The sequence below is a fragment of the Myodes glareolus genome, chromosome 7, assembly GCF_982192425.1.
Source record: "Myodes glareolus chromosome 7, mMyoGla1.1, whole genome shotgun sequence".
NCBI classification, from domain to species: Eukaryota; Metazoa; Chordata; class Mammalia; order Rodentia; family Cricetidae; genus Myodes; species Myodes glareolus.
In genome coordinates, this window is record NC_142032.1 from 20,370,692 (window position 1) to 20,398,533 (window position 27,842).

Genomic DNA, 27,842 nt, shown 5'->3' on the forward strand with positions numbered 1-27,842 from the left:
AGAAGCCCTGGCAGGGAGTACATGGTAGAACAAAGTGGTAGAGAAGAAATGAGGGATGGAAAAGGAGAGAGGGAAGGAGAAGGTCCAAGGGCAAGATCTACCTTTTAAAGGCACACCTCCAGAGACATCACCATAGCCCAGTCCATTCTGGAACCTGAAGTGTGTGTGTTGCTACCTTGGAAGTCACCGGCAGCATGCAGGGCCTCCTGCCTGGTTTTGATGGGAGAGCATAGAATTCTGATTCAAAGGGTCTGGTCTGCTGCAGGCTTTTGTAGCCACTGAAAGGTGCTGTGCTTGTGCTTGGTAGGTTTTTGTTTGTTTGCTTGTCTGTTAACACAAGCTAGAGTTACTGGGATAGGAACCTTAACTGAGAAAATGCCCCCATCACATCTAGTCTCTGTGGCATTTTCTTGATTAATGATGGATGTGGGAAGGAGGCCACAGACATCGGGGGCCACATCACCGTTGGGCAGGTGTTCCTTGGATATGTAAGCCAAATAGACTCTTACCTCCCTGAGCTCCTTTTGGTCGTGGTCTTTATCATAGCAATAGAAAGCAATCTAGGACAGTGCCCATCACCCTGTCCTTCTTCGGATCTGGCCCCTGTCCAGGCCTGGCTGCTTAGCAGAGCTCTGGCTTTCAGAACTTAGCTCTTACCTCTTCTGTGATAGCCCTAATGACAGGGTGCTCCGGTCTGGGGTCAGTGTGTGAGCTTTCTGGGGCAAGGGGCAGGGCTCCCTTGGCTGCTAGTGTCAACCCTGAGCTCGGCCCTGGGAAGTGCAGTGTGCTTCCAGGCCCTGTCCCTGCCGGCCTTTGCCTTGGACCTGGCTGTTCCCAGCTGTGGTAGGAAAGCACCCCTGACATGGCGTCCTGGTGCTCCAGCTCTGTTTTTGGTCATTTTTAGTTGTACAGAATTGGCTCTTTTCCCTTTTGATTCATCAGGTCTGATCTTTGAGACACAGGGATCAGAGAATAACAACTCCTTCTAAATGTAAAACAGCATTTTGGTGCTTTACGCTTGAGGCAGGGTCTCATGTAGCCCAGGCTGACTGCAAGCTCGCTACGTAGGCTAGAATGACCCTAAATTCCTGATCATCCTGCCCCACTTCCCAAGTGCCGAGCTTGCAAGTATATATTATGTCTGACTTTTTTTTTTTTTTTTTGAGTCAGGGTTTCATATTGCTCAGGCTAGCTTCAAATTCTACATGTAACCAAAGATGACTTGAAGTGCCTGAGCCTCCTGTCTCTACCTTCCAAGTGATGGGCTACAGGAATTCATCACGATGCCCAGCTTACTTAAATTTTTATTATTTTATTTCATTTTTGAGTTAAGGTATCATATAGCCAAAGGCAGTCTGGAGCTCCTGATTCTCCAGCCTCTACTTCCCAAATGCTGGAATTACATGCATATACCAAGGAATGTTTTAGCAAGAAACATATTTTGTGTGTTATTTGTATATATGGACAATGTACAATAAGGTAAACAGTATAGGCAATAAGAAAAACCCTTAGAATGATATGTTAAAGGTGGTGGTGGTGCATGGCTTTAATCCTTGCACTAGGGAGTCAGAGGCAGGCAGATCTTGTGAGTTCAAGGCCAGCCTGGTCTACAAAGCAAGTTACTGGACAACAGTACTATACTTAGAGAAATCCAATCTTGAAAATACAAAAAAAAAAGATTTTGTCATAATAGTTAATTATCAAATAAGGGGAGAATGAGTTTTCCATATAGATATAGGATATCATAGTATAGGGTTCTCAACTTGTGGGTCGTGACCCCTTTGGGTGTTGAATGACCCTTTCTCAGGGGTTGAATATCAAATATTTTGCATATCAGATACTTCCATTATGATAGCGGCAAAATTACAGTTATGAAGTAACAACGAAAATTTACCGGTTGGGGTGGAGTCGCATGAGGAACTGTACTTAAGGGCCGCAGCTTTAGGAGGGCTGAGAACCACTGTGTTAGTGGGACTGTTGTCATTTCCCCTGAGATAGACCCAGGCTAGTCTCCTAATTCTCCTGCCTCACGCTGAGTTATTGTGACTGCAGCTGTGTACCCCTGCACCCCAATCCCGTTTGGTAAGAGAACATGTGTACCCGCCCTCATCCACATTCATCACATGCGATGATGCTAATAACACGGAGAGCAATATTGCAGTTGTAGATCTCGCTTGCTTGTGCTGTTTTCCTGAGACAAGATCTTCCCGACCAGCCCAGGCTGGCCGCAGGCATTTGGTGTTCCTTCTTCCTCAGTCTTCCAAATGCTGGGCTTTCAGGTCAGGTGTGAACTACCACAACAGACTAGATTTTTGGTTTTTAAAAATATTCAACGTTGGGAATGTAGCTCAAAGGTAGAGTGTTCAACTTAGCGCTTGTAAGGCCCTGGGTTCTGGTGTAGGAGTTCCTTCTGTTTGTGTGTTGCTTTCATTGGTTAATGAATAAAGAAACTGCCTTGCTAGCTGATAGGGCAGAACTTAGGTAGGCGGAGAAGGCAGAACTGAATTCTGGGAGGAAGAAAGCAGAGTGAGAGAGCCGCCATGGGACCGCCAGAGTCAGAAATGCTGAATCTTTCCCAGTAAGCCACGACCTTGTGGTGATATACAGATTAATAGAAATGGGTTAAATCAAGATGTGAGAGTTAGCCAATAAGAGGCTAGAGATAATGGGCCAGGCAGTGATTTAATTAATACCATTTCTGTGTGGTTATTTCAGGTGTAAGCTAGCCAGGTGGCTGGGACAGAACAAGGGCCCACCCTCCTCGTGCAACAGGGTCCAATCTCAAACTCTGGGAAAAAACAAAAGCCCAGTGGAAAAGCTGAGTGTGGTGGGTATGCCTGAGTCTCAGGGCTTGGGAAGTAAATCTCAGGTTTTGGCTACACAGGAAGGATGAGGCTAACCTGAGTTGTCCAAGACCCCATTTCAAAAATGAAATAAGCAGAAAACAACCAAAGGCCTTTAGTGGGTACCCTTACTCTGACTGTTATCAGGCTCAATACTGGGCAAGGTTCAGAAATATTGCAGCTATGAGATTTTGCTCTGCTATAATATGGAGGGATGAGAAGAACAGACACCTAAGACAACATTGGGCAATAAGCAAGTTTGCAATCCCAATGTTCAGCCCATTGAGGCAGGAGGGTTGTTAGTTCTAAGCCACCTGGGGCTAAACAGGAGACCATGTCGCAGAATCAAACAAAAACTGCACAGTAGAGGATGTAACCTAGGAAGACCCCTTGGGGCCTTTTTGAGGGTGGAAACAGAGGCTGAGTCATGGGCAGATCCCTCTGCCTCAATCCTTCTACTTCCTTTCTTCCTTCCTTCCCCTCCATCAAGGCTGAGCCTAGAAACCTGAAGAGTATCAGAACAGTACCTTTCCCTCCCAGTCGTCTGAAAGTAGGCTGATGGATTGGCAACGGCATTCAGGTAACAAGGCCAGACCCTTGCAGGACCCTCTGTGACAGGCTGGCCTTCCCATTGTCACACATCTGCACTTGTGGGAGTCTGTTTTCTGCTTTGATATCTAATGCTTCACAGTTCTGAGCGTATTCTGTTGCAGGTGGCTTTCTTTGTGTGTGTGTGTGTGTGTGTGTGTGTGTGTGTGTGTGTCTGTCTGTCTGTGTGTGTGTGTGCAAGCCTGTAGAGGCCAAAGGACAGCTTCAGGTGTTCTTCCTCAGGAGTTATCCATTTTGATTCTTTGAGAGAGCATCTCCCATTGGCTTGGGGTCCACCAATTAGGCTAGCCTGGCTGACCAGCAAACTTCAGGAAGTCTCCAGTCTCTGCCTCTCAAGTGCTGGGATTAAAGATGTGCACCATTATGCCTGGTGAGAGCCCATGCTTTTAATCACTCTGCACAATTCCCTCAGGATCATATTGGTGAGCCAGAAATGCTCATCAAGCCGGTGAACCAGAAATGGTAGGCTAGAGGCTGGAGCCTTAGCTCAGAAGAGGACCCCTGTTTGATTCCCAGCACCATCCTGGTGACTCACAACCATCCCTAACTCCATCCTCTTCTGACCTCCTAGAGTACCAGTCATGCATGTGGTGTGTGTAAATGCATGCAAAATGCATGCAAGCAAAACACTCATACACATAAAAAAAACCCTAAAGATAATTTTAAAATACTTGTTCTTACTTTGGGTCAAGGGTGGAAGTTAAGCCTTCAGGTTTCTGATTTGTACAGATAATGATTCATATGTCCTAGAGTTTCAGCTGAGGTTTAGTGGGGGATTTCACCAAAAGGTTGGCTGTGTAGCTCAGTGGTACAATACTTGTTTAGTGTATTCAAGCCCCTGCGATTGAGGTCCAGCACACTGGAAAAGAAGAACAAGATTTTACTGATACATGCTATTTTCATTTACTTTCATATATTTTCCAAAAAATGATTTATTAGGCAAACTGATTTTACTTGGTATCTCAATCCAGTTGTCCTGTCCATACATTCTTGAGAAGAGGAGTATGGATTAAGGAAAACATAGACAAGAGACTGAGGTAGAGTTGGGAGTGCATTCCAGTGAATACTGAATCCACCCCAAGTTTATTTTTATATCCCAAGCCAAAGGTGGGGGCGAAAGAACTTTTTTTTTTTTTATCATGATACAAGGAACAAACAATACTGATCACTTTCTTAATATTCAAAACATCTAATAGCTGTGTCCTAAGTCAAACATCCTGTTATGTGGAGCAAAAAAATCCAGTCACTATACCTCAGGCCAAACATCCTGTTATCTAGGCATGGTGTACAGAAACTTCATCTTGGGCAAAAACATCCTGTTGCTTGACCTGGTAGGAGTAATAAGAGGCTCAAACTCTCTGACCTTATGTCAAGATGGAGCAGAGCCACTTCTATGGGCCTCCACAGCTTGGAATTTTTATATCAAACTTAAAAATCTTTTATGTGTGCATATGTTCATTGGTATGAGTGTGGACACACATATAGCACAGTGGACTTACAGAGGTCGGAGGACAGCTTTGAGTCCTGGTGCTTATCTTTCACCTGGAGAGAAGGTCTCTTGCTGATTTTCTCCGGGGACTCCAGACCAGGTGGCCCATGAGCTTCCTCTGGTCTCCTCTTTCCACTTCTCCAGCTGCAGAGGTGGTGGGGCTCCAGGTACAGACTGCCATGCCTGACTTTCCTGGGTTCTGGGGCCCTGAACTCGGGTCCTCAGGGTTGCACACAGCAAGAGTTTGACCATGGAGTCCCCTGGTCCATAGTCAAAAGACTTTTAACAGAAATTCACCACTGAAAAACTCTATTAGAACATGTAACTATCTGGATATGGTGGTTTGAGGACTCGCTTATATTTGTTCAAAAGTTTTTGTTTTCCTGCACGGCTACAAAGTGGCAGACATGATGGGGAACAGAGCAGATGTAGCTTTTGCCCACAGGGCAGGAAATCTGCCTTGTGACGCTCACATCAAGCAGAATATCCGTAAGAACAATTATAAAATAGAAATAATATTAAATGAAGTAATTTTTGCTTGCTTGTTTTATATTAATATGACACAAGCTAGTCATTGTAAGAGAAGGAAGCCTCACTTGAGAAAATGCCTTCATAAGCTCTGCCTATAGGCAAGCCTGTAAGGCATTTTCTTAATTAGAGATTGCTGTGGGAGAGCCTAGCCCATCATGGCTGGTGGTCCTGGATTCTATTGGAAAGCAGGCTGAGCAAGTCGTGAGGAGTAAGCCAGTAAAAAGCACCATGGCCTCTTCATCCGTTTCTTCAGCAGCTCGGATGGGAAGGTATGCTGGCAGTCGGGAGCCAAGGAATACAACAAGTCACACCGCACAGCAAACTTCACATGGGATTTATTAAGAAGGGTGAACTCAAGATAGCTGCCTCTGCTTGGCAGAGAAACAGAAACCTGGGCCGGAACACAAGGTTTCTATAGGGTTTCTAGGAGTGTGTGTGTGTGTGTGTGTGTGTGTGTGTGTGTGTGTGTGGGCGGGGGAGGGAAGTGCTTTCCAGGATGGCCTGGGATTGGAGGGATTATGTGGTCTGATCTTGAGGCGAGTTCTGGGATTGGTGGGAATTTTTCTTGTAGGGCAGGGACTGATCACTCTCGGTCCAGATCTGGAAAAGGCTGTTATAGCTCTTAGAAAATGGCTGTTAGCGCTGTTAGGGAAGCCTGGGGTCCAGGGCCTTACAAAGTTTAGGGCCTCACCAAGGAACCCAGGGACAGTCTTTCCTACCGTTTGAGTTGGAGTGAATTGCCAACACTCCAACTCAGGTTTATTTCCTGTTTGAGTTCCTGTCCTCATTCTTCAGTGATGAACAGTGATGTGGAAGTATAAACCAAATAAACCCTTGCCTTCATAAGTTGCTTTGGTCATGGTGTTTCATTACGGCAATAGTAACCCTAACTAAGACATAGATTTTCTTTAATCCCAGCACTCGCGAGGCAGAGGCAGGCAGATCTCTGTGAGTTCAAGGCCAGCCTGGTCTACAAGAGCTAGTTCCAGGACAGGCTCCAAAACTACAGAGAAACCCTCTCTTGAAAAACAAAACAAAGCAAAAAGACATAGATTTTTCCTTAAAACCTACTCATTCCTTCTTTATATTTAAATCATATCTAGGTTGTAATACCGAAGGCTTTTAAAATGCATTGCTGGGGCTGGAGAGATGGCTCAGCAGTTAAGAGCACTGATTGTTCTACCAGAGATTCTGAGTTCAATTCCCAGCAACCACATGGTGGCTTACAACCATCTCTAATAAGATCTGGTGCCAACTTCTGGCCTACAGGGACACATGCAGGTAGAACATTGTATACATAATAAATAAATAAATCTTTTAAAAAATGCATTGCTAAGGAATAACAAGAAGGAAAAGGTGTGTATACATTCAGTATAAACCCTCCTTAACTTCTCCCCTGGAAGTTTTAGACCTGCTGTGGGGAGCTCTGGATACAAAGTTGAAGATATGGGACCCACTGTTCTTGCCTGACATTCTTGGTCTCAATCTTTCATTTCATAGAGTAACCTTTTGTGTGTGTGTGTATGTGTGTGTGTGTATGTGTGTGTGTCTCAATGAGTTTACTTAAGGTTGCTTGGAGAAACATGTGCAGTTTACCAGTGACTAAATACCATTGAAGAAAATGTCTTTCTGTCCCTCTTACAATCTATGGATCCCGGGTAAGTATGAGGGGTCATGAGCCCTTTCCCCCTACCATCCGTTAACTGCCTACAGAACTCAGGGGTGGGCGGGGCCTCACAAGCCCATTCAAACGACTTCTAAAGTCACTTTCAAAATCGACAGTTTTGTATGTCTTAGATTTACTTATTGGGGTGTGTGTGGAAAGTGTAGACTGGGATTCCTGACTATATCCTAAATGTCAGTGGAATTACACGGGTTAATCGAAACGAAAAACTACAGCTCCCGGCAGGTCTCGGGACAGTGTTCCCACCCTTTCTTTTGCTCTGCAACACCAATGACAATTAGGTATTTGAATAGACCAATAATAGAATGAAACCGCTCATTTGTAGGCGGGGCCATAGGTCCATCCAATCGTAGGGGGCTCGAAGAAACACTCTAGCCAATCTAAGGTTTCGGGGGCGGGGCCGCGGTCCGAAGTGCCGCGGAAGATGGCGGCTGAGGCGCTGAGTGGAGGGGAGGCACCGGCCTGCAACTCCGGCCGGAGGTGAGCCAAGTTCTCAGTCCCGCTGCCTAGGAGACGGGGCTGTGGGCAGGCGATGTCGCCGCCCTGCCCTTGAGTCACCGTGGCCTACAGGGCCGGGCTTTGTTCCTCTCTCCCGTGGTGTCAGCGCCGTCGCGCCTGCGGGGGCTGATGCGCGTCGCTGCGGTCTGTGCTCCCGGCCGCGCGTGGTGCCCGCCCGCCGCTCTGGCTGCAGACGCCCGGTCCGTGACGACCGGTACCTGCCCTGGCGCCGAGCGTTTTGAGTGGAAACTGAAGCCCAGAGCGGTTCAGCGGACCCCTCCCCCCCCAACGTCACTGGGGCTTTAAACGCCCTCCGGGGACATTTAAAGTCCCAGCAGGGACTCGAGTGACTGTCCCTGGCTGACCCCAGCTAGGCTGGCTGACCTCTCTAGGCTTCAGTCTTCGTCTGTAAACGGACATAGCAATGCCTGTTTCAGAACCTGGACGGAACGAAACAGTCCCTTTAAGGCGCCTGGCACCCAGCCTGGCAAATACTGTTCGAAATGTGATAGATTTTGCGTTTCCTCGGAGAACAGCTAAGAACAACACATTGTGGGTTCTGCTGTCCGTGAAATTGTGACTTCATTTCTTCTTTCAGGAAAGCCAAGTCTGTCCTCTTGATTACAGATATTGGGGACCGATTCGCTCCAACAGAATGAGGTTATTTTTAACCTCAGAATATGATCAGTGCCATACTTTGGTACCGATGGTAAGGAACGTAAGAGTCCGGGAATTTTGAGAATCTGGATTTGTGAGCCTGGTTTTTCCTGAGCCCACATGGGCTTGTTTGAGTATCTGGAGGAGTTTCCTACTCTTTGACCTACCCATAAGTGGTCGACACCCGCACCCTGCCCCAAACTGTGCTGTGGGTTGATAAATGTCATTAGATCACCATCACCCAACTCCGAAAGTCCTGAATTGTAATGAAAACGAGGACAAATGAAATACTGTTCTCCAGCCAGAGGACTCTGAATTCCTCCGCAAGGCTACTGCCAACTGAATCAAAAATTTTAAACTGTTTACTACATGACCAACACAACACAGTATTATCTGACTCTGAAACCTTCTATTGCTCCTACTGAGACAGGTTCTCGCTAAGTAGCTAGGCTGGATTGGAACTCCCAATCCTGCTTCATCTTCCCCAGTACTAGTTATTGCATATTGCGGGAGGTAAGTTTGGGGTTCTTGTGAGGCTTATTTATTTATTTACTTTGTTGTTTGTGGGTGTTTGGTTGGTTTGTTTTTTGTTTTTCAAGACAGGGTTTCTCTGTGTAGCCCTGGCTGTTCTGGAACTTGCTTTGTAGACCAGGCTGGCCTTGAACTGAGAGATCTGCCTGCCTCTGCCTCTTGAGTGCTGGGATTAAAGGCCTGTGCCACCACTGTCCTGCTTATTTATATCTTTGAGACAGAGTCTCATGTAACCCAGGTTGACCCCAATCTTAAACTAATGAATCTCCTGTCTCTGTCTCCCAAGTGCTGGGATTACAAGCATATGCCACCAAGCCCAGTTTTATGTGGTACTAGGAGTCAAACCCAGGACTTCATTCTACTGACTGAGCTATATTCCCAGCCCCATTTATTAGTGGGGGCTTAATATTTTTTAATCTTTTATCTATCGTGTGTATGTGTGTGCGTGCGCACAGGTGCCACATTGCATGCCAAGGAGGTCAGAAGACAGCTCACCTGAGTTCTCTTCGTTCAGCAGGTGGATCTGAGGAGCAAACTTGGATTGTCAGGCTTGGTAGTGAGTGCTTTCCTGAGCCACCTCACTGGCTGACCACCTGGGTTAGCACTCACGGCTACGGTGCATACCTCTTTCTTTCTGGTGTCTCAGGTAGATTCTGAGGAGGCATCTGCTGTATGAGAACAGCTCCGTGAGATCAAAGTGTTGTAGCAGTGGGTACAGGAGCAGCTGTAGACAGTAATGTGTATAATTGATGTCTGTGGGGACTAAAGATGCTTGTTCTAGGAAGGAAAGCCTAGGAAAAGAAGAGAAAAGGGAGGGATGACAGCTGTCTGTTAGACACGGACATGTTTAGGATTGGTTAGCAGAATTTTCTCACGTTGAGCCTCAGTAGCTGGCTTGAGTTGGGCGTCCCCTGCATTTGGGTTGTCTTCACTGCTATAATCTGGAGAATTTGAGCTTCATGTCATTTTACTGAGCAAACTCATTAGATTCATATCATGAATTTAAATTCTCCGTCAATCTGCATTTCTCTGCTTCAAATATCAATGACTTAACAGTCTGCTTAGTAAATACTAGCATAAAATTTTGAATTTGTAAAGTGCTGTTATTTTAAAACCTTTAAAAATAGCTAGGTATAAAATTATAACTGTGTTCTGGGATTAGGAGATTTAGAAAAGAGACAAGTTGATGGGGGGATGGGGTTTGAATGTTCCTTTATTAACTGAAGTCCCCAAATGGGATTTTGATGATTCCATTCAATTTAGAAGAGACTAGAATTAAAATCTCATCTTTGGAGTTTAGTTTGTTATTTGGTAGGGGCCATTTAAAGAAAATTGTTATTACATGTTGTTTTTCTTTTTATAGAACCTAATACTGTATTTACATTTGTTGATACTGTATATCACAGTTTCAGGTACTATGTGAGCTTGTTTCTGGGCTCTCTATTTTCCTTGTCCATTTTATTTCCTGTTTTTAATCTATTTGGTAGATAAAAATGTACACCAAAACTACTAGATATGAGCCCAGAAGTGTAAAGAACACTCTGAGCCTTCCTCCCTCCCAAGGTCTGTGTCACCAGTAACTTGAGTCCCATTGTGTGCTTCTACCCTGTGCTCCTCCATGCTTATTATCCCAACCTCTCTCTTTCGTGGTGCTGGGGAGGTATCTATTGCTGAACTCTGTCCCCATCCCTGTCATTTTTTGCTTTAAAACCAAAATAGTTTAGGTAGGTGTGGTGGTGAACACTTGTAAACCTAGCACTAGTGAGGTAGAGGTAGGAGAAGCAGGAGTTCAAGGTCAGCCTCATCTTAGGTAGAGAGTTTGAAGCCAGCCTGGGCTACATGAGACCCTGTATCAAAAACAAAACAAAGAAACCAAAACCAAAGTCCATCATCTTGGACAATGAATATATGCTATGTAATAATTTCTGTGTAATGACTAACAATAATAAAATTAAAATTTTAAAGAATTGAAGACCAGGTATACACATACCTGTAAATCTCAGCACTAGGGTGGCTGAGGCAGGAGGATGGTGAGTTCAGGATCAACTTGGGCTAAAGTTAGTGAGACCTGTCTCAAAAAACAAAACAAAACATCAAAAAAAAAAAAAAGAATAAAGCAAATAAAAACAAAATCTCTCCAAACTATAAATTTTCATTGAGATCTTCCAGAGCAAAAGCACTGACTGATTCTTGGACAATATTCATCACTCTGGGTTTTGGAACACACAGATGTAGACATGGAATTGCTTCTAGCATTAATTGCCTGGAGCTCTTGCCGTTTAAAGTCTATAGGAAATAAACTTGCACTGGGTAGTAGTCCCAGCTCTCAGGAGGCAGAGGCAGGAGGGTCTCTGTGAGTTTGAGACCAGCCTGGTCAACAGTATGAGTTCAAGGATTGTCAGGGCTACACAGGAAGACCCTGTCTCGAAGAAATCAACTCCCTCCCCAAAAAAGAAAACAAACTTGCAAATCTTTGACTCTCCTTGTTTGAGGAGTGAGAGATTTAGATAGACTTGGATAGTGAGGGGAGTCTGTTAAAGAACTGTCCCATAGAACATCCTCAAATAGAGAATTTTGATATTACTTTAAAAAGATGAATTTTATTTATGTGTACATGTGTATGTCTGTGTGAGTGTATGCCACATGTGTGCAGGTGCCCATAATAGGACAGAAGAAAGTATTGGGTCCTCAATCTGTAGTTATAGGTGGTTTTAAGCTGTTTGATGTGTGTGCTAGGAATTGCATTCCTGGTCCTCTGGAAGATCAGCAAGCACACTTAATCACTGAGCTGTCTTGCTAGTCCCTGATGTTATTTTAAAAGAACAACAACATCCACACCTCATTATTATGTGTTTGTGCCGTGGCACACCGGTGGAGGCTAGAAGACAGCTTTCGGGAGTTGGTTCATTCTTTTCATCATATGTGTTCTAGGGATCACAGGTTGTCATGCTTGACAGCAAGCACCTTTACTCACTAAGCCATTTCACTGACATGTCGGTGGTATTTTTGTAATGTAATTAGCTTCCTTCTCATTTTACATTGTTTTGGGGAAGGAAATTATGAGAGATGTCAACCACAAGAGTAATACCAATTCTTCTGACACTCAAAAAACATTACCAATAAGCCAATAAAGTGGTGGGATGCTCTGAGAAGTATAACTCAGTGTCTGAATTGAGAACATTACATTGTCATTGAAGAGAACACACTCTTCCGTTAGATTCCAGTGTAGTGGTAAGAAGGTAAGCTTAGCCCTGAATTCTTTCACCTCTGGTTTGTCAGTTTTTGTTAAGTTGTTGTTGTGGCTTCAAATTAGTTTATGTTGAGATCATATATAGGGGCTAAATACATTTTGTAGATGGTTGTAGCCTAGGAGATAGGTGTGAGTGTTGTGACTCAGATGGAAAGGTATCCTGGCAGTTGGGAGCCAAGGAATACCACAAAGTCACCACAAGCCTAGCAGCTTACAGCCCTGCTATAGGATAAGGTTTCCCCGATGTAACAACTCTGCTCTGACAGGGGAGGGTTTCCCCAGCGATCCGGAGAAGTCTGACAACTCTGCTCCACCAGGGGAAAGTTTCCCCAGAGAAAGTGTTAGAATTCTGCTCTGTCAAAGATGTCATACCTCACAACAGACTTCACTCCAGATTTATTGGGAAGAAAGAATCCAGGAGGGTGACTGCCTCTAGGATGAGGGAGTAGCAAGCAGAACAGTGTACAGAGTTTATACAGGATTTCTTGAGGGGGAACTTTCCAGTGTGGTTTGGGACTAATGGATTTTTGTGGTCTGATTCTGGAGCAAAATCAGGGATTGTTGGGATTCTGCAGCCTGACTCTGGCAAGCTCAGGTGCGATTTCAAGCTCGGTCCTGGGGTCGTCAGGATCAGGGTGTTTTTCCTTGGCCTTTTCTTTCACCCTACGATAAGAGGTTCACCTTGACAGGGTAGTGTCTCTTAAGGGCAGACTTTAGGGTTTAAATGTTCTAATAGATTATTACTGTTCTGTGAAGCTGTGTGGTACTGCTTATTGCTCTGGACTATTTCTTGTAGCTATAGTGTTATGATACGGCAAGAGATTGGATCTTGGCAGGTGGGTCCAAACCATGGCGGGTAGAGACAGATGGTGCTTGAGGGACAAACACGCCATGCAGGTGAAGCTTAGTGGGGAGTTTTATTGGGGGACGGGAATGGAGAGGGGAGAGAGAGAAAGGGAGTACAGAGAGGCCTTGTGGGGGGAGAGAGAGAGAGAGAAAGGGGGGGAGGGAGGGAAGGAAAGAAAGATGCAGAGAGAGGAAGAGGTAGGCAGAGTTTTGCCTGTTAAAGGGACAGGGTACTGCCTGCCATGCACACAGGGGTGTTGTGTGATATTTTACTCTTTTGACTGTTTGGGGTGCCCACCACCCAGCTCCCAAATAAATCATACATGGAGGCTTATTCTTAGTTAGAAATGCCCAGCCCTAGCTTGGCCTGTTTCTTGCCAGCTTTTCTTAAATTATCTTGGCTACCACTTGCCTCTGGGCTTTTATCCTTCTCTATTTCTATATATCTTATTTTACTTCTTTTTCTGTGGCTTGCTGGGTGGCTGACCCCTGATGTCTTCCTCCCCTTGTTCTCTCTTCCTTGGTTCTCCTTCTATTTATACTCTCTGCCTGCCAGCCCCACCTATTCTTGCTCCTGCCTCGTTATTGGCTCTTTATTCAACCATCAGGGGTTTTAGACAAGCACAGTAACACAGCTTCATAGAGTTAAACAAATGCAGCTTAAACAAAAGCAACATATCTTACATCATTAAACAAATGCTCCACAGTATAAACAAAAGTAATACACCTTAAAATAATATTTCCTAACACAGGGGTGACACGGGGATGACACACTCTGCCAAGGGGCAGGGCCAGGTGGGTCTGGATGCAAACATTCCCTTTTTAATTTATTAGAAACGAGTAAGAGCCGGGTGGTGGTGGTGCATACCTTTAATCCCAGGACTCAGAAGGCAGAGGCAGGCAGATCTCTGTGAGTTCGAGGTCAGCCTGGTCTACAAGAGCTAGTTCCATGACAGACACCAAAGCTACACAGAGAAACCCTGTCTCAAAGAAAGAAAGAAAAAAGAAAGAAAAGAGGAGTTTGGTACTTTATTTCTTTTCTGATAGGTCCCAAATAAAGTGATATACTTAACACTTCATTTCAGAGTCTCTTAAGGTTGAAAATGCATCAAGAGAGTATATACTTCTCACAGGGTGGTAAGTCAGGCTTAGACAACTTTAAATATAGCTTGTATTTTGAGAAATGCTGCCAAGGTTGTTCTTAGAGAACAAATCAAGTTAGGCAATTCACCAGGGAGGAAACATTAAGTTTTGTGGGTTGACAGTTTGGACAGGAGTCAGCTAGAAGATCCAGCTACAGGATGCTGCCGTTTGTTCCCTGGAGCTGTGTGGGTTCATGGCTTCAGTACCCTCACAAGAACTTGCATTTCATTTTTCTTTAATTGATTTTTCAAAGGTGGATCCTCTTTCCAGCACATTCCAAGCGTATCGTTTTGCAGGCAGAGTACCATCTAGTGGTAAAAGAAATCACTATAGACTGCAACCAGGATGTAAAATGACTTTGTGTACTGCCATTCTTGGAGATAGCTGCTTATCTGTTTGTATACACACCAATTATTCATTTTCCTGCTTCTAAGCATATCTGTGCCTTTTAATTCAGGTCCTCATGCTTGTGAGACAAGCCATTGAGTTATCTTCTCGCTCCTTGCCCAACTTGTTATAATGTTTTTATTTTTTGTTCTTTGTTTAGACAGGACAAGGTTTCTCTGTATAGCCCTGCCTGTCCTGGAACTCACTCTGTAAACCAGGCTGTCCTTGAACTCACAGAGGTCCTCAGGCCTCTGCCTCTTGAGTGCTAGGATTAAAGGTGTGCGCCACCACTGCCTGGATAATTTCCTTATTTTTACAAACATTGTGTGGGTTGTTGGTGGTACACACTTCAGGCTTGGAGTTCATTCTAGCTCTGAAGAAGGGATTTTTGAATTCTGATGTTCTACAAAGCCTGAAAACTAAGGCATGTTTTCAGAATACCAGAAAAGGTTTGCAAGAGTGATGGAAGGTCTGTCATTTTTGTATCTAAATCATTCAGGTTTAGGAAAACAATGGAACCAGGCATAGTGGTGAATGCCTTTAATCCCAGCACTTGGGAAGTAGAGATAGACAGATCTCTGTGAGTTTGAAACCAGCCTGGTCTATAGAGTAAGTTCTGGGATAGTCAGGGCTACACAAAGAAACCTTGTCTCTAAAAACAACACAACGGAACAACCCCACCCCCCACCCCCCCAGAAAAAGGAGGGAATTATGTAGTTTGATTTTCTGTCATATTGTTATTTATTTATTTATTTTTACGTTGGGTGTTAAAGCCAGGGCCTGATACATCCTTTACCTTGGAGCTTCATTCCCAACCCCATTATAATATTTATGTCACTTGTAGCAAAGTTTAAACCCAAATTACTTTGTTATCTGTAGATAACTGCACTTTTGTTTCTGGCCACCCAGACCTGAATAATCACACAGAAACTATATTAATTACAACATGGTTTGGCCAATGGCTCAGGCATATTCCTATCTAGCTCTTATATCTTAAATTAACCCTTTTCTATTATTTTATATTTTACCACGAAACTCATAGTTTGTTGTTTCTTGGGCGGCTACATGGTGTCTCCTGACTCTGCCTTCTTTTTCCTTGCATTCAGTTTAGTTTTCCCACCTAGCTATATTCAGCCCTGCTATAGGCCAAAGCAGCTTCTTAATTAACCATTGGTAATAAAACATAGTAATAGCATACAGAGGGGAATCACACATCAGTTAAAAAGCAAAACAACAAAAATCTCCCACAAATCCACAAGTACCCTCCAACTTTGTCATGAAATGTCGATTTAACATTTTAACATTTTGCCATATTAGCTCCAAACCCTCCTCACTTTTCATAGCTCAGTGATTTATAATGGCAGCACTAGTGCCTGGAAATGATGATCTTCAGATTTCCTTTTCCCAAGTGTTGGTGTTACAGATATGGTTTATAATCTCAGCGCTGGGAGAGATAGTTGGATCCTTGTACTCACTGGCCAGCCATTTTTGCTGAATTGGTGAGCTCTAGGTTGAGTGAGACTTTTTTTTTTTTTAAATGGAGAGTGAGTGATAGAGGAGGATACCAGTAGTCAACCCCTGGGCCCCACATGTGTGCATATGGGCAAATGCACCTGTGCACACATATGTGCCTGCTCCCCACACAAAATAAAACAAATTAAAGAAATTGAGTTTGATGGTACGTGACTAGAATCCCCTGCACTTGGGAAGTAGAGGCAGGGAGATCTTGTGAGTTCATAGTCAACCTTGGACTGCACAAGGAAACCCTGTCTCATAGGAACACCCCCACTCACCAACGAACCAAAGCAATCCCTAAATTTTGAAAGTGTGAGCCTCGGTTAGTAGGATGTCTTACAGGAATGAATATTGTGGTTTGAATGAGAATAGCCCCCATAGGCTCATTTGAATATCTAGTGCCTAGCTGGTGGATTATTTAGGGAAGGATTAGGAGGTATGACCTTGTTCAAGTAGCTGCAGCCTTATTGGAGGCAGTATTGTTACGGGAGTGGGCTTTGAGATTTCAAAAGCCCATGCCAGGCTCAGTGTCTTTCCCTGCTGCTTGTGGATTAGGATGTAAAACTCTCAGGTAGTGTTCTAGTCCATGCTTGTCTGCTTTCTGTCATGATGATGATGAACTAACTCTCTAAAACTGAAGCAAGCCCCCAAGTCAATACTTTCTTCTTTTTCAAAAAATACAATTTATTTACTTTTATTTTATGTGCATTGGTGTTTTGCCTGCATGAATGTCTGTGTGAAGGTCAGATCTTGGAGTTATAGATTGTTGTGGGTTCTGGGAATTGAACCTGGGTCCTCTGAAAGAATAGGCAGTGCTCTCACTGCTGAGCCGTCTCTCCAGCCCCTATAAATGCCTTTTCTTTCTTTCTTTCTTTCTTTCTTTCTTTCTTTCTTTCTTTCTTCCTTCCTTCCTTCCTTCCTTCCTTCCTTCCTTCCTTCCTTCCTTCCTTTCTTTCTTTCTTTTTTTTTAATAAGAGTTGCTTTGGTCATGGTGTCTCATCACAGCAATAGGACAGTAATTAAGATGAAGATATTCCTCTACCTTTAGCTGTCAGACACTGAGACAAAAATGAGCCCCATGAAATTGGAATTTCCCCTGGAATCTCCTGTTGGGAAGAAGGAAAGTACTGAGGCCATGGTGCCAGCTAGAGGGGAGCATAAGTCCTTATCAACTTGTCAGATCACCTTGTAGGGGAGACTAGAGCCCAGACAATGGTGATGGGTGGGACTACACCTTGTCTTAGACTGCTTAATTGTGCATACCACTTGCCTTCTATTTAAACCTTAACCTTGCTGGGTGGTGGTGGGGCACACTTGTAATCCCAGCACTCAGGAGGCAGAGGTAGGCGGATCTCTGAGTTTGAGGCCAACTTGGTCTACAGAGCAAGTTCCAGATAGCTAGGACTACACAGAGAAACCATGTCTCCAAAACAAACAAAAACAAATAAAACAAAACAAAAACTTAACCTTGTGTCATGACCTATAAACAAAGACTGCACCTTCGTTTCCTGGCCACCCAGACATGAATAATCACACAGAAACTATATTAATAGCATATATAAAACATAATTATGTATTATTATGTGACTAATAATATATAATAATATACTACACTGTTTGGCCTATTAGCTCAGGCTTCTTATTAACTAACTCTTACATTTTAAATTAGCCCATTTCTTTTTTTGTTTTCTCTTAATTTTTTTTATATCTATTGAGCTCTACATTTTTCTTTGCTCTCCTCCCTGTCTCTCCCCTTTCCCTTTCATCCCTCTCCCCAAAGTCCCCATGCTCCCAATTTACTCAGGAGATCTTGTCTTTTTCTACTTTCTACTTCCCATATAGATTAGATCTATGTAAGTCTCTCTTAGTGTCCTCATTGTTGTCTAAGTTCTCTGGGATTGTGGTTTGAAGGCTGGCTTTCTTTGCTTTATGTTTAAAAACCACCTATGAGTGAGTACTTGTGATAATTGTCTTTCTGTGTCTGGGTTACCTCACTCAAAATAATGTTTTTAGCTCCATCCATTTTCCTGCAAAATTCAAGATGTCGTTATTTTTTTCTGCTGTGTAGTACTCCATTGTGTAAATGTACCACCTTTTCTTTATCCATTCTTCGGTCAAGGGGAATTTAGGTTGTTTCCAGGTTCTGGCTATAACAAACAAAGCTGCTATAAACATGGTTGAGCACATGTCCTTGTGGCACGATTGAGCATCCTCTGGATATATACCCAAAAGTGGTATTACTGGGTCTTGAAGAAGGTTGTTTCCTAATTTTCTGAGAAATCACCACACTGACATCCAAAGGGGTTATACCAACTTGCATTCCCACCAGCAATGCAGAAGTGTTCCCTTTTCCCCACAGCTTCTCCAGCATAAGTTGTCATCAGTGTTTTTGATCTTGGCCATTCTTACAGGTGTAAGATGGAATCTCAGAGTTGTTTTGATTTGCATTTCTCTGATGACTAAGGATGTTGAACATTTTCTTAAGTGTCTTTCGGCCATTTTAGATTCCTCTGTTGAGAGCTCTCTGTTTAGGTATGTACTCCATTTTTTTTTTAATTGGATTATGTGTTCTTTTGGTGTCCAATTTCTTGAGTTCTTTGTATATTTTGGAGATCAGACCTCTGTCTGATGTGGGGTTAGTGAAGATCTTTTCCCATTCTGTAGGCTGTCATTTTGTCTTGTTGACTGTGTCCTTTGCTTTATCTTCATTTTCAGAAGGTTCCAAAATTAATCCATTTCTATTAATCTATGTATCACCATGAGGCTGTGGCCTACTGGTAAGGTTCTGGCAGTATCTTTCTCTTTTGGCAGCTACATGGCATCTCCTTGACCTCACCTTCTATTTCTCTACATATTTTCCAGCCTGGCTATATTTCTGCTCTGCTATAGGCTAAAGCATCTTTATTAATTTACCAATAAGAGCAACACATATACAGAAGGACATCCCACATCAGTGACCCCTAAAGATGAACTGGGAAGGGGTATGTCACAGTACAGTACCAGTTTTTCTCTTTCTTTTGGCCACATTGAATCAGTCTTTCTTTATTCTTCACTATTTGTGTGTTTAATTAACCTGTTGAAGACAGGGCTGCCAGGGCTATGACCCTCACAACTAAGGTAACACCAGCACTTCAATACAACAAGCAAATATATAATAGAACCTCACAAGTGGAAAGTGTTCCCATTCCCTCAGAGAATACATATAATGTGTGTGTATATATGATGCATGTGTGGTCACATGTGCTGTAGAGCCTATGTAGAGGTCAAGAGGAGAACTTTTTGGAGTCAGTTCTCTCTTTCCACTCTTACATGGCTTCTAGGGATTACAACTTGAGTTGCCAGGCTTGCATAGCAATTTCTATTATCTGCTGAGCCATATCACTGACCGAAAATTTTTACTGTAGGTAAATATGCAACATTTTCTTTGTGGATTATGCTTTTTTATCTTACCACTTAGGCTAGATTGGCTAGTGAACCCCCAGGGACTCTTCTTTCTTCTTTACCTCTTCTGTACTGGGATAATAAGTGTGGGCAATGACACTGGTCACTTTTATAGTTTCCAAGGTTCACATTTATGTTATCTGACTTGACAGCAGGTGCTTTTACCCAGTGAGCTCTCATCTGCATAAGAAATTAAACAACATCCACTTTTGATTTCTTCCTGTCCACCTCCATTAGTTACTGCTAGACCTCATAGTAACTGTTTCTTAATGTGCTTGCAAGATTGAGTTTTCTTTTAACCTTGGTTAATTTCTTCTTAAATACTGTTTTCAGGGCTGGGGATATAGCTTGGTGGTAGAGTTCTCTCTTAGCATCCATGAAGCTCTGGGTTCTATCTTCAGCACAGTGTAACACAGACCAAAACAAACAATAATGAACACTTGCCCCACAGAAAATCCTCTCCCCAAACAAAACACCTGGTTCCTAAAGTCCCCCCCCCCTTTTTTAGCACTTGTGTCTCAAATTAAAAATATTATTTGTTAACTGCTTCATATATTTATACAATTTTGATCATATCTATCCTCATTACCCTCATTTGTCCCATTCCTCCTGAACCCCTTATTTCCCACCAAAGTCCCCTCACTTTTCTACCCCTTTCTCTCTGTGACCTACTGAGTTTAATTAGGGCTGTTAGTGTGAGCATGGGATTTATTTACCAGAGCATGGCCACTTGCATTGATTACAGTACTGAAGAACTGTCCACTGCAAGAGAAGCTTCTCTGACTAAGGCCAAGAGCAGCACAATCTATGGGAATGAACATAAATAGTTAGAAGGCAACATGACAGCATATTCATTTAGCAAAACAACAGCAGTAGGTTCTTCCTAGGGCCTGTGACCTTCCTGTGTAGAAGAGGGTTCAAATCCATTCAGAAGGCAGTTGTCTATTTCCTTAAAGTCATGTTGCTATGTTTCCAGGGGCTTATTTGCCTGTCATGTCAGCATTGGAGGTTAAGATGCTGGTGATTTTTCTTCCCCATCATCCTACATACACCTTCTGAGCAGTATGAAATCTAGCTGCAGGGAAGAAGCTTCCAGCCCAGTTCCAACCTAATGTCTCTTAAGTCTTACAACCAAGGTGTGTGTTGTCTAACAAAACAATCTATTAGCAATAGCTTTTGTTCTACGGCCTCTGGTGTCTCTCTGACCAGTGGGAAGTATCCCATATTAATAACCTGTGCTGGACTAGAGAGATAGTTAAGAAAGTTTGGTTCCCAGTACCCATGTCAGGTGACACACAACCACTTATAACTCCAGTTCTAGGGAATTCCATTGACAGTGGCCTCTGGGCAACTGCATGCATATAGAGTACACACTCGCACAAGAACACACATATACACACATGAAAAAAATCTTAAAAAATGTGACTTCTGGAAGCTGGAATTTATTTTTTATGTATGATGTAGAGATTATCCCTCCTCTGTATTATAAACACACCATTCTATGTGCTTAGATTATGTGATATTTCATTCTCTATAACCTGCAATGTAGAAATGAAGGGAAACTGCTGTTGACTTTACTCAGAGACTGGCAAGTACAATTAGCTAGTCTAGTTTTTAATTCTGGTTTGTTCCTCCTTACAGAACAGTGCTCGGAGTCTCAGTAAGTACTGCCTTTCAGGCCCCATAATATGTCCTTGTGCCTCCTACATGCCTGGAATTTGTGTAGGCTGCACAGGGGCCAGAAAGGAGAGTTGTTTGTCACAGTAGGAGAAAGCTTTGTCCTCTCTCTTGCACTTAGCAATGCCTCATCAGAAGCTTTCGGCGTTTATGTAAGAAGTTTAATTTTTCTAGAACTTGGGTTTACTTAGTTTTACAATTTTGTCGACTAGGATGTTGTCTTTCTTAGTACTAGAAATATCTTATGATAAACACATTCTTTGATACTGTTAGCTTTGTGTTGTGGAAGAAGTGATTAGTGGGCTTTGTAATGTGGGAAACCTCTTACAACTATCTTCCATGTCTTCAACTTTCTTCCTTCTTAAATTATTTTTGTCTCCAAAGACCTTGTACCAGGTACTCCATTTGGAAAAGGCGAGGAAGAGGCTAAAAAATAATTTGCTTAAAGAAAAGTGTGGGTAGTGAGAGCGAATGAACATGGGAGGAGAGGGGTGGGCACAGAGGGTAAAGTGTGTGAGATGATTTATGCCTCACTTACACATTAGGACTTCCAGTGAATCTTTTTTTTTAAAGCCATTTTTTAAAAAATGTATACAGTGTTCTCCTGCATACGTGCCTGCCAGAAGAGGGTACCAGATCTCATTACAGATGGGTGTGAGCCATCATGTGGTTGCTGGGAATTGAACTCAGGATCTCTGAAGAGCAGTCAGTGCTCTTAACCTCTGAACCATCTCTCCAGCCAGTTTGTTTTTTCTTTAGGCAGCCTTGAACGTGCTCAAAGCTGTTTAGGGGGAAACATTTTTTTCAGGATGTTAAAAAGGAGGAGGGCTTTGCATTTCTCGTCTTTTTTCAAGTGTGTATGTTTGATCCAATTTAGTGCTGGAAGGGTCAGCAGTGGAAAACTCTCAGTCTTAACCAGTCATGTTCTTGAATCTGTAAGCTTTTACATGTGTACATGTTTCTACTTAAGGACTATGATGTTATATGTTTTATATATATTAATGTTAGTGATAATTTGGTCTGAAACCAGTTATTCCCTTTTAAAGGGATGCAAATTACATTGATTAGACAATCATAAGGTTATTTTTCTTGTGCTTCTGCATTTCTTGATTTGTTGTTGCTGTGGTTACTTGTTATTGGCAGTGATTATAAACGTTAGTTCCATAGTGACTCTTGTTTCTTTCCTGTAATAATTGACACTGGAAAAAAAGGAGCTTTTGACAAATGATTAAAATGAAGTTGCTTCTGATTGTAGTTGTATAATTTTTGAGTGTACACAGGAAAACAGTCTAAGCTAGTGTAAAAGTCTGAGGGGATGAGCTTCTAAGTATTGTAGTCAGTGACTTGAGAACACAGAGATTTAAATTCTGATTCGGTTTCCTTAAAAAATTTTATTTTTTATTTGTGTGTGTATGTATATATGTGTATGTGTTTAGGTCAGAAGACAATTTGTGGGAGTTGATTCTTTCCTTTCTTGTAGTTCCTAGGGATCAAACTCAGGTTGTTAGACATGATGACAAGTGCTTTTACTGGCTGAGCCATCTTGCTGGCCCTAAATTCCTACGTATATAGTAAAAGACATTTAGTAACTACCAACTGAAGATTCGGGCTGTTAACATTATGCAATATTGTTTTCAAGGAAGTACAGATGAACTTTGAAGTTTACTTATCTGCATCTTGTTTTCATTGTACTGTTATTAAAAATTATCAGCCGGGTTGAGGAGGTGGCTCAGTAGCAGAGCATGTCTAGCATGACTCGGTCCTGGCTTTAATGCCAGTACCACAAACAGTACCACAAACAAAATTTATTACCTGGGTATGATAGTTTACACCTGTAATCTCAGTATTTGGGAGGTTGAGGCAGTAGGGCTACAAAATGGATTTCAGAGCAGCTTGGTCTAGAGAATGAGACTATCTCAAAAATCAACACACCAAACCAAACTAAACCAAACCAACCCAAACCAACCAACCAACCAACCAACCAACCCAACCAACCAAAGTTGGGGATGTTGCTGGAAAGAGTACTTATCTAGAATGCAAAATCCCAACACCAGAGAGGAAGATCATGTCAGTCATGTTAGAAAGATATGTTGTTGATCAGATCTGCTTAATATTTAGAGGCATTACTTTTCCTGGAACAGTACTTGATAGCCTGGGTGTAGTGGACATTTTATTGTGGAAGTATTTGTATGAGTTAGGCGAACTTGACTTTTCTGAAATATGATATGTTGTCCTTTGTGATGTGTGTTATATTTATTCATCTGCTATATAATTGATGACTGTATATGTATATGATAAGGATTGAACAAGCCATTAGAGATAATAGATGGTAAGTACAATCAATGATATGTGTGTTATAGGAAGTGGATTAGTATAGTTCTTATTTCTATTAATTTAATTTAATAATAATAATTATAATTTTTTAGAAGTCTTGTAAAAATTTGTTTCAGATCCCCCTGGAACTGCAGTTACAGGCATTTGTGAGGTACCTGACATGGGTGCTGGTAACCAAACTCAGGTCTCTAGAAGAGTAGCAAATGCTCTTAAACTGCTGAGCTGCGTTTTGAGTCAGTATCTCATCGCATAGGCTGATCTTCAGCTCCCAGTCTACCCACCTCAGCCTCATGGAAAATGCTGCGATTACAGTCATGTGCCATCATGTCCAACGATAGTTATTTTTTTTTAATTTAACATTTAAAAACATTTTTGACACTTACTTTTTTTTGTGTGTGTGTTTGTGAGTGTGTGCACCAGGGCACGGATGTGGTGATCAGAGGACAACCGGTAGGAGTCAGGGGTTAAAATCAGGTTATCAGGCTTGGCTGTCTCACTGTCCCAACAATTGAGTTCTTAAATATGAAGATCAGGGCCTTGTAGAGAAAAACCTTCTGAGCAAGAGTTAGATAACTCGTGAGTTAGAGCCTCCCTGAACAGAAAGATTTAAAAGTAGAAGTGGGTTTGAGATATAGTAGTGCAATGTCAGAGAGCACTCGACTAGCATGCACAAAAACCACTAGCTAAATGAATAACAACTAAAACCTGTCTGTGGGCCTCGGCAAAGTTGAACTAATGCATAGCTTTATGTAGCCATAAACCTCTTCCATTCTATGAATGCTTTGGCTTTGAAGATCAGATTCCAAGGTCAGATGCTTCTGTAAGAGGAAGCATCTGCTAGGAAGCCTGTTAGGAACCCTCTGCTGTGTTTAGATTCAGGAACTGCAGAACCCTTCGGGAAGGAAGTAAAAAACACAAAAAGCCTTCTGTTTGATTTTTTTTTTTTCTTCCAGTGATGCCATCTGCAATTTTGTCATTTGCAATGATTCTCCCCTTCGAGGTCAGCCTATTATCTTCAATCCTGACTTTTTTGTGGAGAAACTCCGACATGAGAAACCAGAGATGTTCACTGAGTTGGTGGTCAGCAACATCACAAGACTTATTGATTTGCCTGGAACTGAGCTGGCTCAGCTGATGGGGGAAGTGGACCTTAAGTTACCTGGTGGGGCTGGCTCAGCCGCAGGGTTCTTCAGGTCTCTGATGTCGCTCAAACGGAAGGGTAGGTCTTGTGTCTGTGAAGGGCACAGTTTTAGCTGCTGAGTGGGCTTTACTCTCTTTTGAAAATATGTATTTTAAATTTATGTTATCTATTTGTGCCTGTTTGTTTGTATGCAAGCCAGGTATATGCTGATGCCCATGAAAGCCAGAGGATGGTGTCAGATACCCTGGAACTGGAGTTATAGGCAGTTGTGAGCTGCCATGCCAGGTCCTCTGCAAGAGTAACAGCGCTCTTAACTGTTGAAGAGAGCTTCTGCACTGTGCTTTATCCCCTTACATTTGCCCCTTACTGGGAAGTTGTAATCATCCTGAAGATTTGTTGGTCTTTTTCTCTCATTTTCATTAAAACTTTAAACAGTAGTAATAAAAATTATAAAACTCTCTAGATGAAGAAATACTTAAACCTGGCATGGTGATGTAAATCTTGTAATTGCAGCATTTGGGTGGCTGAGGCAAGAAGATCTGAAATTTGAGGGCAACTTGGCACATTGTGAAATGCTGTCAGAGAGAGAGGAAGAAGAGGAGGAGAGAAGGGAAGGGGAGGGGAAGAAAAGGAAAGAGGGAGAGGAGAGAAGATAGTAAATATATTCAGTGTCTGAGAGAGAATATAATTAGTTTAGATTAGTTTAGGTAGTTATCAAGGGCATCTTAATTTTCATGACATATGAATATTGTACAAAAATATTGTTTTTCAGTGACCTTTTGTCCTTCTTCTCTCTCTCTCTCTCTCTCTCTCTCTCTCTCTCTCTCTGTGTTTCCCTCTCTCTGAGTTCTCTCATTCTGTTGCCTACGCAGATCCCACTAGGCTCAAATGATCGTCTTCCCTTAGCCTTTAGAGTAGCTGGGACTATAGGAATGAACTGCTCTAGTGAGTTAAAATGATAGTAGAAAAAATAAAGTGACATAGCAGGATAGTGCAGTCAAGGAAGCCTGAACATTTTTTTTGTTGTTGTTTTTGTTGTTTTACTGAAGATGAGCTCAAGGCTACATTCATACTAGGCAATCTTTTTACCACTGAGTTACATACTTAACCTCTACAAAAAACCTAAAACAAAACAAAACGTCCAAAAAACTATAGCTGGATATTGTGGCATACGCCTTTAGTCCCAGCACTCACGAGACAGAGGCAGGATGATCTCTGTGAATTTGAGACCAGCCTGGTCTACACAGCAAGCTCCAGGATAGCCAAAACCTCATAAAGAGACCCAGTCTCAAAAATCGAAATAAATAAATAAAATGAAAAAAGACTACAGTAGTTCGCAAATGTTTTCATTTTATGGACTGCTTTGATAAAGTAGGGTCCTATAATCACCTTCCAAAAAAGCTTGTCTAGCAGTAAGTGGTAGCCCAGCTCTGTGTGTATGCATATGTAAGTTTCTGAGAATTCCATACATGTATACAATTGTATTTGATCCTGTCTGCCTCCATCCCTCCAACTTCCCCTGGCCTCCCTCGTGTATATCCCCATCTGAGCTTCATGTTCTCTTTCCTTCTTTTCTTTCAGTTTGCTTATTTTTAGGTGATCTCATGTGTAGCCCTGACTGGCCTGGAACATGCTACATAGACAAGTTCATAGCTTTGAACTCACCAGAGATCTACCTGCCTCTGTTTCCCAGCATTGAGATTAAAGGTGTGTGCCACCTTGCCCAACTCTCCCCCCCCCCCCCCCCCCCCAGATAGTTTTTCTCTGTGTAGCCCTAGCTGTTTTGGAACTCATTCTGTAGATCTGGGTAGCCTGAACTCAAGAGCTCTGCCTGCCTCTACCCCATGAGTGCTGGGGTTAAAGGCATGCACCACCACTGCCTTGTTCTTTTTCCTTTTTTAATAATCCACAGAGACTAATTTGTGCCCCCTGCATGCACACTGGTTTGGGGACATGAGGGATTTCCCAGTGGCTACACAGCAGCCATCAACTGCAGTAGCTCCTCAGCTAGGGTGGAGCCTGTAAAGCTGACTGGCTTGCTCTCGTGCGGGTCTTCTGCAAGTAACCACACTTGCTGTGACTTCATAAGTACGATGGCTGTTTCATGTCTGAAAGAGAGCGTGTCACAACCTTCTTCTCCACCCCTGATTCCTACTGCATTTGTTTAAAATCCCCTTCTATTTCATTTTCTTTGAACTTTTGGGGGAAGAATTTTGATATTGACATCCCATTTAGGGTTGAGTACTCACAACCAACTATTCAAAACTCTGTGACCACTACGAGTCTTTACATTAACTGAGGCCCACTCGGAAAAGAGTTCTGACTGAAGTTGAGAGCAGCTCACATCTGTAGAACATTTAAAGATAGTTTCACAATTTAGCAAAACAATAGTAGGTTGCTCCTGAAGGCCTGTGGGCCTCCCCAGCCATGGGCTTTTGACCAGGCTTACAGTACCAGGTATAAATTCTCTCCTGGGGAGCAGGCCTCAAAGCCAACAAGAAGTGTAGAGTTCTGCTTTTTTACTCCTTTTAATGATTTATTTATTTTATTTTAATGTACATTGGTGTTTTGCCTGCATGTATGTCTGTGTGAGGGTGTTGGATTCCCTGGAATTGGAGTCACAGATAATAGTGAGCTGCCATTTGGGTGCTGGGAATTGAACCTGGATCCTTTGGAAGAACAGCCATCTCTCCAGCCCTGGAGCACTACTTTTGATAAGATATTAAAGAGGTCCTGTTTTATTTTATTAAATATTAAGGAAATCATTAAGGCAGGATGAAATTTTAAATATTAAAAGATCATATCCTGTACGAACTCTAGTGAGTAATTGTCATGACTTCACAATCATGGTTCAGGTTCTTATTTTGTTACTTTTTAAATAAAATCTCAATGTGCTAGGTATTGTTTTTTAAATAATGAAAAGTCTTGTCCTCCAGGAATTTATGATCTGATACTGAATTTAGAGAGAATTGACTTGACAGTTGCTCTGACAGCATTTTTGGGTGTGTTTCTAGTTTTTATTTGTAAACGAGGACTGCACTTTGGTTTCTTGGCTGCCCACACCCGAAAAATTACACAAAAACTATATTAATTACAACACTGTTTGGCCAATGGCTCAAATATTGCTAACTAGCTCTTATATCTTAAGTTAACCCATATCTATTATTTATATTTTACCACGAGGCTCGCGGTTTGTTACCCCACATCTTGCTTCTTGGGCAGTTACATGCGTCTCCTGACTCACCTTCTTCCTGCATTCAGTTTAG

At 42.5% G+C, this 27,842-nt stretch overlaps 1 protein-coding gene across 3 annotated transcripts in view; it reads left to right on the forward strand.

Annotated features, from left to right (window-relative positions):
- Positions 1-7,551: 7,551 nt before the first annotated feature.
- The window catches only part of Arhgap19 (Rho GTPase activating protein 19), a 42,186-nt gene continuing 21,895 nt past the window's right edge, over positions 7,552-27,842 (forward strand). For 2 of the 3 annotated variants that reach the window (XM_048452879.3, XM_048452881.3), the window contains exons 1-2: positions 7,552-7,636; positions 24,389-24,654. In XM_048452879.3, the coding sequence (XP_048308836.1) occupies positions 7,581-7,636; positions 24,389-24,654 (322 nt within the window). In that variant the 5' untranslated portion in view covers positions 7,552-7,580. Of the gene's footprint in view, positions 7,637-8,256; positions 8,364-24,388; positions 24,655-27,842 lie in introns of those variants that run through there. The other variant, XM_048452880.3, reaches the window with a different exon arrangement.